Source organism: Ranitomeya imitator, chromosome 8 (genome assembly GCF_032444005.1).
Source record: "Ranitomeya imitator isolate aRanImi1 chromosome 8, aRanImi1.pri, whole genome shotgun sequence".
Classification (NCBI taxonomy): domain Eukaryota; kingdom Metazoa; phylum Chordata; class Amphibia; order Anura; family Dendrobatidae; genus Ranitomeya; species Ranitomeya imitator.
The window spans coordinates 182,773,055-182,788,042 of record NC_091289.1 but is presented as its reverse complement, the minus strand read 5'-3'; the positions used below and the strand labels follow the sequence as shown (position 1 = coordinate 182,788,042).

The 14,988-nt window shown below is 50.5% G+C and overlaps 1 protein-coding gene and 1 long non-coding RNA gene across 2 annotated transcripts in view; both read left to right on the top strand.

Annotated features, from left to right (window-relative positions):
* Window positions 1-270, top strand: part of LOC138647549 (uncharacterized) — a 35,407-nt gene extending 35,137 nt beyond the window's left edge. Inside the window, exon 4 of the long non-coding RNA XR_011314997.1 lies at window positions 148-270. This is a non-coding gene — a long non-coding RNA (uncharacterized lncRNA). The remainder of the gene's footprint in view (window positions 1-147) is intronic.
* Window positions 271-4,085: 3,815 nt separating this feature from the next.
* LOC138648137 (mucin-2-like) overlaps window positions 4,086-14,988 on the top strand; it is a gene marked incomplete at its 5' end in the record, with an annotated part of 70,818 nt that continues 59,915 nt past the window's right edge. Inside the window, 3 exons of the mRNA XM_069737642.1 lie at window positions 4,086-4,136; window positions 4,719-4,820; window positions 7,107-9,065. Of these exons, the coding sequence (XP_069593743.1) occupies window positions 4,086-4,136; window positions 4,719-4,820; window positions 7,107-9,065 (2,112 nt within the window). The remainder of the gene's footprint in view (window positions 4,137-4,718; window positions 4,821-7,106; window positions 9,066-14,988) is intronic.

Sequence of the window (14,988 nt, the reverse complement as noted above, 5' to 3'; positions counted from 1 at the left end):
TGTAATGTAAACGCATGGGAAACCGCTGCGGATCCGCAGCAAAATACGCAGCGTGTGCACATACCCTCTTACAAACATCATTAATCTGCTTTTAAATGAGGAATTTGTACTGAAATAATCTAACACCTAATAATTTTCCTACAACAGGTGAAACGACCTCAGCACTGACAACTGAGTCTACGCAAACAAGTAGTAACAAACCTCCAACCACCACACAGCCTCCAACCACCACTGAAACTCCAACCACCACTGAAACTCCAACTTCCACACAGCCTCCAACTTCCACACAGCCTCCAACTTCCACACAGCCTCCAACTTCCACACAGCCTCCAACCTCCACACAGCCTCCAACCTCCACACAGCCTCCAACCTCCACACAGCCTCCAACCACCACACAGCCTCCAACCACCACACAGCCTCCAACCTCCACACAGCCTCCAACCTCCACACAGCCTCCAACCTCCACACAGCCTCCAACCACCACACAGCCTCCAACCACCACACAGCCTCCAACCACCACACAGCCTCCAACCACCACTGAAACTCCAACTTCCACACAGCCTCCAACCACCACACAGCCTCCAACCTCCACACAGCCTCCAACCTCCACACAGCCTCCAACCTCCACACAGCCTCCAACCACCACTGAAACTCCAACTTCCACACAGCCTCCAACTTCCACACAGCCTCCAACCACCACACAGCCTCCAACCTCCACACAGCCTCCAACCTCCACACAGCCTCCAACCTCCACACAGCCTCCATCCACCACTGAAACTCCAACCACCCCTGAAACTTCAACCACCACTGAAACTCCAACTTCCACACAGCCTCCAACTTCCACACAGCCTCCAACTTCCACACAGCCTCCAACCACCACACAGCCTCCAACCACCACACAGCCTCCAACCACCACACAGCCTCCAACCTCCACACAGCCTCCAACCTCCACACAGCCTCCAACCACCACACAGCCTCCAACCACCATACAGCCTCCAACCACCATACAGCCTCCAACAACCACACAGCCTCCAACTTCCACACAGCCTCCAACCTCCACACAGCCTCCAACCTCCACACAGCCTCCAACCACCACACAGCCTCCAACCACCACACAGCCTCCAACCTCCACACAGCCTCCAACAACCACACAGCCTCCAACTTCCACACAGCCACCAACTTCCACACAGCCTCCAACCTCCACACAGCCTCCAACCTCCACACAGCCTCCAACCTCCACACAGCCTCCAACCTCCACACAGCCTCCAACCACCACTGAAACTCCAACTTCCACACAGCCTCCAACTTCCACACAGCCTCCAACCTCCACACAGCCTCCAACCTCCACACAGCCTCCAACCTCCACACAGCCTCCAACCTCCACACAGCCTCCAACCACCACTGAAACTCCAACTTCCACACAGCCTCCAACTTCCACACAGCCTCCAACCTCCACACAGCCTCCAACCTCCACACAGCCTCCAACCTCCACAGAGCCTCCAACCACCACACAACCTCCAACCACCACACAGGCTCCAACCACCACACAGCCTCCAACCACCACTAAAACTCCAACCACCACTGAAACTCCAACCACCACTGAAACTCCAACTTCCACACAGCCTCCAACTTCCACACAGCCTCCAACCTCCACACAGCCTCCAACCTCCACACAGCCTCCAACCTCCACACAGCCTCCAACCAGCACACAGCCTCCAACCACCACACAGCCTCCAACATCCACACAGCCTCCAACCTCCACACAGCCTCCAACCTCCACACAGCCTCCAACCTCCACACAGCCTCCAACCTCCACACAGCCTCCAACCACCACACAGCTTCCAACCACCAAACAGCTTCCAACCACCACACAGCCTCCAACCACCACACAGCCTCCAACCACCACTGAAACTCCAACCACCACTGAAACTCCAACCACCACTGAAACTCCAACTTCCACACAGCCTCCAACTTCCACACAGCCTCCAACCTCCACACAGCCTCCAACCTCCAAACAGCCTCCAATTAACACACAGCCTCCAACTTCCACACAGCCTCCAACTTCCACACAGCCTCCAACCTCCACACAGCTTCCAACCTCCACACAGCATCCAACCTCCACACAGCCTCCAACCACCACTGAAACTCCAACCACCACTGAAACTCCAACCACCACTGAAACTCCAACTTCCACACAGCCTCCAACCTCCACACAGACTCCGACCTCCACACAGCCTCCAACCTCCACACAGCCTCCAACCTCCACACAGCCTCCAACCTCCACACAGCCTCCAACTTCCACACAGCCTCCAACCTCCACACAGCCTCCAACCTCCACACAGCCTCCAACCTCCACACAACTTCCAACCTCCACACAGCCTCCAACCACCACACAGCCTCCAACCACCACACAGCCTCCAACCACCACTGAAACTCCAACCACCACTGAAACTCCAACCTCCACACAGCCTCCAACCTCCACACAGCCTCCAACCACCACACAGCCTCCAACCACCACACAGCCTCCAACCTCCACACAGCCTCCAACTTCAACACAGCCTCCAACTTCAACACAGCCTCCAACTTCAACACAGCCTCCAACCTCCACACAGCCTCCAACCTCCACACAGCCTCCAACCTCCACACAGCCTCCAACCACCACACAGCCTCCAACCACCACTGAAACTCCAACCACCACTGAAACTCCAACCTCCACACAGCCTCCAACCTCCACACAGCCTCCAAACACCACACAGCCTCCAACCTCCACACAGCCTCCAACCTCCACACAGCCTCCAACTTCAACACAGCCTCCAACTTCAACACAGCCTCCAACTTCAACACAGCCACCAACTTCAACACAGCCTCCAACTTCAACACAGCCTCCAACTTCCACACAGCCTCCAATCTCCACACAGCCCCCAACCTCCACACAGCCTCCAACCTCCACACAGTCTCCAACCACCACACAGACTCCAAACACCACACAGACTCCAACCACCACACAGACTCCAACCACCACTGAAACTCCAACCACCACTGAAACTCCAACCACCACTGAAACTCCAACTTCCACACAGCCTCCAACTTCCACACAGCCTCCAACTTCAACACAGCCTCCAACTTCAACACAGCCTCCAACCTCAACACAGCCTCCAACCTCCACACAGCCTCCAACCTCCACACAGCCTCCAACCACCACACAGCCTCCAACCACCACACAGCCTCCAACCTCCACACAGCTTCCAACCTCCACACAGCCTCCAACCTCCACACAGCCTCCAACCTCCACACAGCCTCCAACCTCCACACAGCCTCCAACTTCAACACAGCCTCCAACTTCAACACAGCCTCCAACTTCCACACAGCCTCCAACTTCCACACAGCCTCCAAACTCCACACAGCCTCCAACCTCCACACAGCCTCCAACCTCCACACAGCCTCCAACCACCACACAGACTCCAACCACCACTGAAACTCCAACTTCCACACAGCCTCCAACTTCCACACAGCCTCCAACTTCCACACAGCCTCCAACTTCCACACAGCCTCCAACTTCAACACAGCCTCCAACTTCAACACAGCCTCCAACTACCACTGAAACTCCAACTTCCACACAGCCTCCAACTTCCACACAGCCTCCAACTTCCACACAGCCTCCAACCACCACTGAAACTCCAACTTCCACACAGCCTCCAACTTCCACACAGCCTCCAACCTCGACACAGCCTCCATCCTCCACACAGCCTCCAACCACCACACAGCTTCCAACCACCACAGAGCCTCCAACCACCACACAGCCTCCAACCACCACTGAAACTCCAACTTCCACACAGCCTCCAACCTCCACACAGCCTCCAACCACCACACAGCCTCCAACCACCACTGAAACTCCAACTTCCACACAGCCTCCAACCACCACACAGCCTTCAACCTCCACACAGCCTCCAACCTCCACACAGCCTCCAACCTCCACACAGCCTCCAACCTCCACACAGCCTCCAACCTCCACACAGCCTCCAACTTTCACACAGCCTCCAACTTTCACACAGCCTCCAACTTCCACACAGCCTCCAACTTCAACACAGCCTCCAACTTCAACACAGCCTCCAACTTCAACACAGCCTCCAACTTCAACACAGCCTCCAACCACCACTGAAACTCCAACTTCAACACAGCCTCCAACCTCCACACAGCCTCCAACCACCACACAGCCTCCAACCTCAACACAGCCTCCAACCTCCACACAGCCTCCAACCTCCACACAGCCTCCAACCTCCACACAGCCTCCAACCACCACTGAAACTCCAACTTCCACACAGCCTCCAACCTCCACACAGCCTCCAACCTCCACACAGCCTCCAACCTCCACACAGCCTCCAACCACCACACAGCATCCAACCACCACACAGCCTCCAACCTCCACACAGCCTCCAACCACCACTGAAACTCCAACCTCTACACAGCCTCTAACCTCCACACAGCCTCCAACCTCCACACAGCCTCCAACCTCCACACAGCCTCCAACCACCACACAGCCTCCAACCTCCACACAGCCTCCAACCTCCACACAGCCTCCAACCACCACACAGCCTCCAACCACCACACAGACTCCAACCACCACACAGACTCCAACCACCACTGAAACTCCAACCACCACTGAAACTCCAACTTCCACACAGCCTCCAACTTTAACACAGCCTCCAACTTTCACACAGCCTCCAACTTCCACACAGCCTCCAACTTCAACACAGCCTCCAACTTCAACACAGCCTTCAACTTCAACACAGCCTCCAACCACCACTGAAACTCCAACTTCAACACAGCCTCCAACCTCCACACAGCCTCCAACCACCACACAGCCTCCAACCTCCACACAGCCTCCAACCTCCACACAGCCTCCAACCTCCACACAGCCTCCAACCTCCACACAGCCTCCAACCTCCACACAGCCTCCAACCACCACTGAAACTCCAACTTCCACACAGCCTCCAACTTCCACACAGCCTCCAACCTCCACACAGCCTCCAACCTCCACACAGCCTCCAACCACCACACAGCATCCAACCACCACACAGCCTCCAACCTCCACACAGCCTCCAACCACCACTGAAACTCCAACCTCTACACAGCCTCTAACCTCCACACAGCCTCCAAACTCCACACAGCCTCCAACCTCCACACAGCCTCCAACCTCCACACAGCCTCCAACCACCACACAGCCTCCAACCACCACACAGCCTCCAACCTCCACACAGCCTCCAACCTCCACACAGCCTCCAACCACCACACAGACTCCAACCACCACACAGACTCCAACCACCACACAGACTCCAACCACCACTGAAACTCCAACCACCACTGAAACTCCAACTTCCACACAGCCTCCAACTTTAACACAGCCTCCAACTTCAACAAAGCCTCCAACTTCAACACAGCCTCCAACCTCCACACAGCCTCCAACTTCCACACAGCCTCCAACTTCCACACTGCCTCCAACCTCCACACTGCCTCCAACCTCCACACTGCCTCCAACCTCCACACAGCCTCCAACCACCACTGAAACTCCAACTTCCACACAGCCTCCAACCTCCACACAGCCTCCAACCTCCACACAGCCTCCAACCACCACTGAAACTCCAACTTCCACACAGCCTCCAACTTCCACGCAGCCTCCAACTTCAACACAGCCTCCAACTTCAACACAGCCTCCAACCACCACGCAGCCTCCAACCACCACGCAGCCTCCAACCACCACGCAGCCTCCAACCACCACGCAGCCTCCAACCTCCACGCAGCCTCCAACCTCCACGCAGCCTCCAACCTCCACACAGCCTCCAACTTCCACACAGCCTCCAACTTCAACACAGCCTCCAACTTCAACACAGCCTCCAACCACCACTGAAACTTCAACTTTTACACAGCCTCCAACCACCACGCAGCCTCCAACCACCACGCAGCCTCCAACCTCCACACAGCCTCCAACCTCCACACAGCCTCCAACCTCCACACAGCCTCCAACTTCCACACAGCCTCCAACCTCCACACAGTCTCCAACCTCCACACAGCCTCCAACCACCACTGAAACTCCAACTTCCACACAGCCTCCAACTTCCATACAGCCTCCAACTTCCACACAGCCTCCAACCTCCACACAGCCTCCAACCTCCACACAGCCTCCAACCACCACTGAAACTCCAACTTCCACACAGCCTCCAACCTCCACACAGCCTCCAACCTCCACACAGCCTCCAACCTCCACACAGCCTCCAACCTCCACTGAAACTCCAACTTTTACACAGCCTCCAACTTCCACACAGCCTCCAACCTCCACACAGCCTCCAACTTCCACAAAGCCTCCAACTTCCACAAAGCCTCCAACTTCCACACAGCCTCCAACCACCACTGAAACTCCAACTTCCACACAGCCTCCAACCTCCACACAGCCTCCAACCTCCACACAGCCTCCAACCTCCACTGAAACTCCAACTTTTACACAGCCTCCAACTTCCACACAGCCTCCAACCTCCACACAGCCTCCAACTTCCACAAAGCCTCCAACTTCCACACAGCCTCCAACCTCCACACAGCCTCCAACCTCCACACAGCCTCCAACTTCCACACAGCCTCCAACCTCCACACAGCCTCCAACCACCACACAGCCTCCAACTCCAACACAGCCTCCAACTTCAACACAGCCTCCAACTTCAACACGGCCTCCAACTTCAACACGGCCTCCCACTACCACACGGCCTCCCACTACCACACGGCCTCCCAATACCACACGGCCTCCAACTACCACACGGCCTCCATCTACCACAGAGCCTCCCACTACCACAGAGCCTCCCACTACCACAGGGCCTCTCACTACCACAGAGCCTCTCACTACCACAGAGCCTCTCACTACCACAAAACCTCCCACTACCACACAGCCTCCCACTACCACACAGCCTCCCACTACCACACAGCCTCCCACTACCACACAGCCTCCCACTACCACACAGCCTCCCACTACCACACAGCCTCCCACTACCACAGTGCCTACCACACTGCGTGCAACTACCACACTGCCTGCAACTACCACACTGCCTGCAACTACCACACAGTATCCAACTTCCACAGCGCCTCCCACTACCACTCGGCCTCCAACCACCACAGAGCCTACCACTACCACACAGCCTCCAACTACCACACAGACTCCTACTACCACAGAGTCTCCCACTACCACACAGCCTCCCACTACCACACAGCCTCCCACTACCACACAGCCTCCCACTACCACACAGCCTCCCACTACCACAGTGCCTCCCACTACCACACTGCCTGCAACTACCACACTGCCTGCAACTACCACACAGCATCCAACTTCCACAGCGCCTCCCACTACCACTTGGCCTCCAACCACCACTGAACCTCCCACTACCACAGAGCCTACCACTACCACACAGCCTCCAACTACCACACAGACTCCTACTACCACAGAGTCTCCCACTACCACACAGCCTCCCACTACCACACAGCCTCCCACTACCACACAGCTTCCTACTACCACCCAGCCTCCTACTTCCACAGAGGCTCCCACTACCACGCAGCCTCCAACTACCACTCAGCCTCCCACTACCACACAGCCTCCCACAACCACACAGCCTCCCACAACCACAGAGCCTCCCACTACCACAAGGCCTTCCACTACCACACGGCCTCCCACTACCACACGGCCTCCCACAACCACACGGCTCCCCACTACCACACGGCCCCCCACTACCACACGGCTCCCCACTACCACACGGCCCCCCACTACCACACAGCCTCCAACTACCACAGAGGCTCCCACTACCACACAGCCTCTCACTACCACAGAGGCTCCCACTACCACAGAGCCAATAATTACCGAACAGCCTCCCACTACCACACAGGCTCCCATTACCACACAGCCTCCAACTACTACACAGCCTCCCACTACCACACAGCCTCCCACTACCACAGAGCCTGCAACTACCACACGGCCTCCCACTACCACACGGCCTCCAACTTCCACATGGCCTTCCACTACCACAGAGCCTCCAACTACCACAGAGGCTCCCACTACCACACAGCCTACCACTATCACAGCGGCTCCTACTACCTCACAGCCTCCCACTACCACAGAGGTTCCCACTACCACACAGCCTCCCACTACCACACAGCCTCCTACTACCACAGAGGCTCCAACTGCCACACTGCCTCCCATTACCACACAGCCGCCTACTACCACACAGCCTCCCACTACCCCAGGGCCTCCCACTACCACACAGCCTCCCACTACCACCCCTACCACCCAGCCTCCTACTACCACAGAGGCTCCCATTACCACCCAGCCTCCCACTATCACCCAGCCTCCCACTACCACACGGCCTCCCACTACCACAGAGGCTCCAACTACCACACAGCCTCCCACTACCAGAGAGCTTCCCACTACCACAGAGCGTCCCACTACCACACAGCCTCCAACTACGACAAAGGCTCCAACTACGACAAAGCCTCCCACTACCACAGAGCCTCCCACTACCACAGAACTTCCAACTACCACTCAGCCTCCCAGTACCACAGAACTTCCAACTAGCACACGGAATCCCACTAGCACAGTGCTTCCAACTACCACAGAACTTCCAACTACCACAGAACTTCCAACTACGACACAGCCTCCCACTACCACAGAACCTCCAACTACCACACAGCCTCCCACTACCACAGAGCTTCTCACTACAACTGAACCTCCAGCTACCACGCAGTCTACAACTAGCACACAGCCTCCCACTACCACAGAGCCTCTAACAATAACACAGATTCCCATTACCACAAAGTCGTCGACAGTAACACAGCCTTCCGTTACCACTGAAAGTCCCACTACCACACAGTCTCTTACAACTACTAAGCTTCCAACGACTACTCAGACCAAGACAACTCCACCTGCTAATTTGGTTTGTCCATTAAAAGTCAGAATCGTGAATATAGAATTCACGGACACTCTCCTGGTCACATCGTCTGCAGATTATAAAGCACGGTCCAAAGAAATAAGAGACAAAGTAAGTAACAATTAATTAATCTCCGCATTTATATTTATATTATTAAGGAGCAGTCCGTACATGTTCACAGAATGGTTATGTTTTGTCATGTACTACCAGGCAGACTATATTCTCACATCTGATCCTCCCTATAAGGCCACGGTCACACGTTCAGTATTTGGTCAGTATTTTACATCAGTATTTGTAAGCCAAAACCAGAAGTGAGTGAAAAATGTGGTGACATCTTTCTGTTATAATTTTTATCTAATTGTCCCACTCCTGATTTTACCTTTGCAAATACTGATTAAATACAGAGCGTATGAACTTAGCCTTATGGGGATGATATTCCTATATACAAGATGCAGTAACAATAGTGGGTTTTTGTACACTGTTATTAGTGAAAGAAATGTATCCTCTACTGATATGAGCAGATAACACATCAACAGCTCCACAATAATATCATGAAGTCCGACCCGAGGTACCAGATTCTTAAAGTGTATAGGCCGTATAATAACAGGCACTATATGTCCCAACAGACATTTAATCGCACACAAATGTATAAGACTGATCCTCACCCGTCATGGTCGTAGTGTGGAAGTGGAATTCCATCCCTTACGCACGTTTCGCGTAGGCTTTTTCGGGGGGCCGTACAGAGTGTGTCACTAACAGTGTTTTTATATGCCTACCACACCTGATGCTAATTCCGGGACCAATACCACGTCGCATGCGGAAGCGACGCGAGCGCCGGATCTTACATCACCGCTCAGCTTCCTGAGCATCGCGATGGACCAGGGAGCCATAACCATGGCAACCGTGACCCGCACGCATCACTTGTATTAAGGACAGTGATCCATCTGCATTCACGCTGAAACAGGCGTTTCAAATTACCACCCCTTATTCCACCATGGATCCTGTCAATACCACATACTCTCAGATCATTTGGATTACAGTTATGTTTTTCCCTGAAATACCTAGGTATAGTCTTCAAATTTCCTATGTCACTTTCTTCTCTTGCAGCTATGATATCTCTCACGTGTTCCCGTGTTCTCACACATAATTCACGTGAGGTTAAGGCCTATATATATGAGGTTACAGGTACATTTTGCGTAATATATCACAAAGGTTGTATTGCAAGTGATAAATTCTCTGATTTTAAATTCATGCAACCCATCAGATGACATAAAGGACATGGTTAATCCACCAGGGCGTCCGATTGTCTCTGGCATGGGAGGGCTCAACGAACCAATATGTAAATATGTTAATCATTACCTACGATCACAGGTTGAGACGTTGCCCTCCTATGGCCGGCGTCACACACAGCGTATGAAAATACGGTCCGTATATTACGGCCGTAATACGCTGAAAAGTCCCGAAAATAGTGGTCCGTAGCTCCTCTGTAGGCAGGGTGTTTCAGCGTTTTTTGCGCATGGCATCCTCCGTATGTAATCCGTATGTCATCCGTACTGCGTGTTTTTATCACAGGCTTGCAAAACCGACATACGGCTATACAAGGGATCCATGTGTTAAAAAAAACAAAACATATATACTGTATATATATATATATATATATATATATATATATATATATATATATGTCAGTAGACACATACAGTGGGGCAAAAAAGTATTTAGTCAGTCAGCAATAGTGCAAGTTCCACCACTTAAAAAGATGAGAGGTGTCTGTAATTTACATCATAGGTAGACCTCAACTATGGGAGACAAACTGAGGAAAAAAAATCCAGAAAATTACATTGTCTGTTTTTTTAACAATTTATTTGCATATTATGGTGGAAAATAAGTATTTGGTCAGAAACAAACAATCAAGATTTCTGGCTCTCACAGACCTGTAACTTCTTCTTTAAGAGTCTCCTCTTTCCTCCACTCATTACCTGTAGTAATGGCACCTGTTTAAACTTATTATCAGTATAAAAAGACACCTGTGCACACCCTCAAGCAGTCTGACTCCAAACTCCACTATGGTGAAGACCAAAGAGCTGTCAAAGGACACCAGAAACAAAATTGTAGCCCTGCACCAGGCTGGGAAGACTGAATCTGCAATAGCCAACCAGCTTGGAGTGAAGAAATCAACAGTGGGAGCAATAATTAGAAAATGGAAGACATACAAGACCACTGATAATCTCCCTCGATTTGGGGCTCCACGCAAAATCCCACCCCGTGGGGTCAGAATGATCACAAGAATGGTGAGTAAAAATCCCAGAACCACGCGGGGGGGACCTAGTGAATGAACTGCAGAGAGCTGGGACCAATGTAACAAGGCCTACCATAAGTAACACACTACGCCACCATGGACTCAGATCCTGCAGTGCCAGACGTGTCCCACTGCTTAAGCCAGTACATGTCCGGGCCCATCTGAAGTTTGCTAGAGAGCATTTGGATGATCCAGAGGAGTTTTGGGAGAATGTCCTATGGTCTGATGAAACCAAACTGGAACTGTTTGGTAGAAACACAACTTGTCGTGTTTGGAGGAAAAAGAATACTGAGTTGCATCCATCAAACACCATACCTACTATAAAGCATGGTGGTGGAAACATCATGCTTTGGGGCTGTTTCTCTGCAAAGGGGCCAGGAGGACTGATCCGGGTACATGAAAGAATGAATGGGGCCATGTATCGTGAGATTTTGAGTGCAAACCTCCTTCCATCAGCAAGGGAATTGAAGATGAAACGTGGCTGGGTCTTTCAACATGACAATGATCCAAAGCACACCGCCAGGGCAATGAAGGAGTGGCTTCGTAAGAAGCATTTCAAGGTCCTGGAGTGGCCTAGCCAGTCTCCAGATCTCAACCCTATAGAAAACCTTTGGAGGGAGTTGAAAGTCCGTGTTGCCAAGCGAAAAGCCAAAAACATCACTGCTCTAGAGGAGATCTGCATGGAGGAATGGGCCAACATATCAACAACAGTGTGTGGCAACCTTGTGAAGACTTACAGAAAACGTTTGACCTCTGTCATTGCCAACAAAGGATTTATTACAAAGTATTGAGATGAAATTTTGTTTCTGACCAAATACTTATTTTCCACCATAATATGCAAATAAATTGTTAAAAAAACAGACAATGTGATTTTCTGGATATTTTTTTCTCAGTTTGTCTCCCATAGTTGAGGTCTACCTATGATGTAAATTACAGACGCCTCTCATCTTTTTAAGTGGTGGAACTTGCACTATTGCTGACTGACTAAATACTTTTTTGCCCCACTGTATATGTATATATATTAATATTTAATCCAGCGCGATATAGCAGAAAGCCGGTAATTCAATTACCGGCTTTTGCTTTCTCCTTCCTAAACCCGACATGATATGAGACATGGTTACATACAGTAAACCATCTCATATCCCCATTTTTTTTGCATATTCCACACTACTAATGTTAGTAGTGTGTATGTGCAACATTTGGCCGTTCTATCTTCTAAATTAAAGGGTTAAATGGTGGAAAAAATTGGCGTGGGCTCCCGCACAATTTTCTCCGCCAAAGTAGTAAAGCCAGTGACTGAGGGCAGATATTAATAGCCTGGAGAGGGTCCACGGTTATTGGCCCCCCTGGCTAAAAACACCTGCCCCCAGCCACCCCAGAAAAGGCACACCTGGAAGATGCGCCTATTCTGGCACTTGGCCACTCTCTTCCCATTCCCGTGTAGCGGTGGGATATGGGGTAATGAAGGGTTAATGCCACCTTGCTATTGTAAGGTGACATTAAGCCAAATTAATAATGGAGAGGTGTCAATTATGACACCTATCCATTATTAATCCAATACTAGGAAAGGGTTAAAAAAAATACACAAACACATTATTAAAAATTATTTTAATGAAATAAAAACAAAGGTTGTTGTAATATTTTATTGAACGCCCATTCCAATCACTGAAGACCCTCGTTCTGTAACAAAAAAAAAATTTGCAGCCACGAGCATCAATGCATTAGCACAGCTCGTGGCTGCAAAAAATTTTAACCCCTTCAGATGGATTTACATCGTTGGACTTTACAGATCTGCGGAAGGTAAGGATATTGTTGTTTTTTTTTTTGTTACAGAATGAGGGTCTTCAGTGATTGGAATGGGCGTTCAATAAAATATTACCGGCTTTAAAGCTGTCTAGCGCTGGAAGAAATATTAATATATATATATATGTGTCTCACTGATATATATATATATATACAGTGGGGCAAAAAAGTATTTAGTCAGTCAGCAATAGTGCAAGTTCCACCACTTAAAAAGATGAGAGGCGTCTGTAATTTACATCATAGGTAGACCTCAACTATGGGAGACAAACTGAGAAAAAAAAATCCAGAAAATCACATTGTCTTTTATTTTAACTATTTATTTGCATATTATGGTGGAAAATAAGTATTTGGTCAGAAACAAAATTTCATCTCAATACTTTGTAATATATCCTTTGTTGGCAATGACAGAGGTCAAACGTTTTCTGTAAGTCTTCACAAGGTTGCCACACACTGTTGTTGGTATGTTGGCCCATTCCTCCATGCAGATCTCCTCTAGAGCAGTGATGTTTTTGGCTTTTCTCTTGGCAACACGGACTTTCAACTCCCTCCAAAGGTTTTCTATAGGGTTGAGATCTGGAGACTGGCTAGGCCACTCCAGGACCTTGAAATGCTTCTTACAAAGCCACTCCTTCGTTGCCCTGGCGGTGTGCTTTGGATCATTGTCATGTTGAAAGACCCAGCCACGTTTCATCTTCAATGCCCTTGCTGATGGAAGGAGGTTTGCACTCAAAATCTCACGATACATGGCCCCATTCATTCTTTCATGTACCCGGATCAGTCGTCCTGGCCCCTTTGCAGAGAAACAGCCCCAAAGCATGATGTTTCCACCACCATGCTTTACAGTAGGTATGGTGTTTGATGGATGCAACTCAGTATTCTTTTTCCTCCAAACACGACAAGTTGTGTTTCTACCAAACAGTTCCAGTTTGGTTTCATCAGACCATAGGACATTCTCCCAAAACTCCTCTGGATCATCCAAATGCTCTCTAGCAAACTTCAGACGGGCCCGGACATGTACTGGCTTAAGCAGTGGGACACGTCTGGTACTGCAGGATCTGAGTCCATGGTGGCGTAGTGTGTTACTTATGGTAGGCCTTGTTACATTGGTCCCAGCTCTCTGCAGTTCATTCACTAGGTCCCCCCGCGTGGTTCTGGGATTTTTGCTCACCGTTCTTGTGATCATTCTGACCCCACAGGGTGGGATTTTGCGTGGAGCCCCAGATCGAGGGAGATTATCAGTGGTCTTGTATGTCTTCCATTTTCTAATTATTGCTCCCACTGTTGATTTCTTCACTCCAAGCTGGTTGGCTATTGCAGATTCAGTCTTCCCAGCCTGATGCAGGGCTACAATTTTGTTTCTGGTGTCCTTTGACAGCTCTTTGGTCTTCACTATAGTGGAGTTTTGAGTCAGACTGTTTGAGGGTGTGCACAGGTGTCTTTTTATACTGATAACAGGTTTAAACAGGTGCCATTACTACAGGTAATGAGTGGAGGAAAGAGGAGACTCTTAAAGAAGAAGTTACAGGTCTGTGAGAGCCAGAAATCTTGATTGTTTGTTTCTGACCAAATACTTATTTTCCACCATAATATGCAAATAAATTGTTAAAAAAACAGACAATGTGATTTTCTGGATTTTTTTTTCTCAGTTTGTCTCCCATAGTTGAGGTCTACCTATGATGTAAATTACAGACACCTCTCATCTTTTTAAGTGGTGGAACTTGCACTATTGCTGACTGACTAAATACTTTTTTGCCCCACTGTACACCTATTCTATGTGTATTTATTTATTCTTCTGTAAAGCTGTCAGTGTGATTTTACTGTACACCGCAATGAATTACCGGCTTTTCTCGCTAACACCGCTGCGTATTTCTTGCAAGTCACACTGCTGGTCCGTGTGTGATCCGTATTTTTTGGGCTTCCATAGACTTTCAT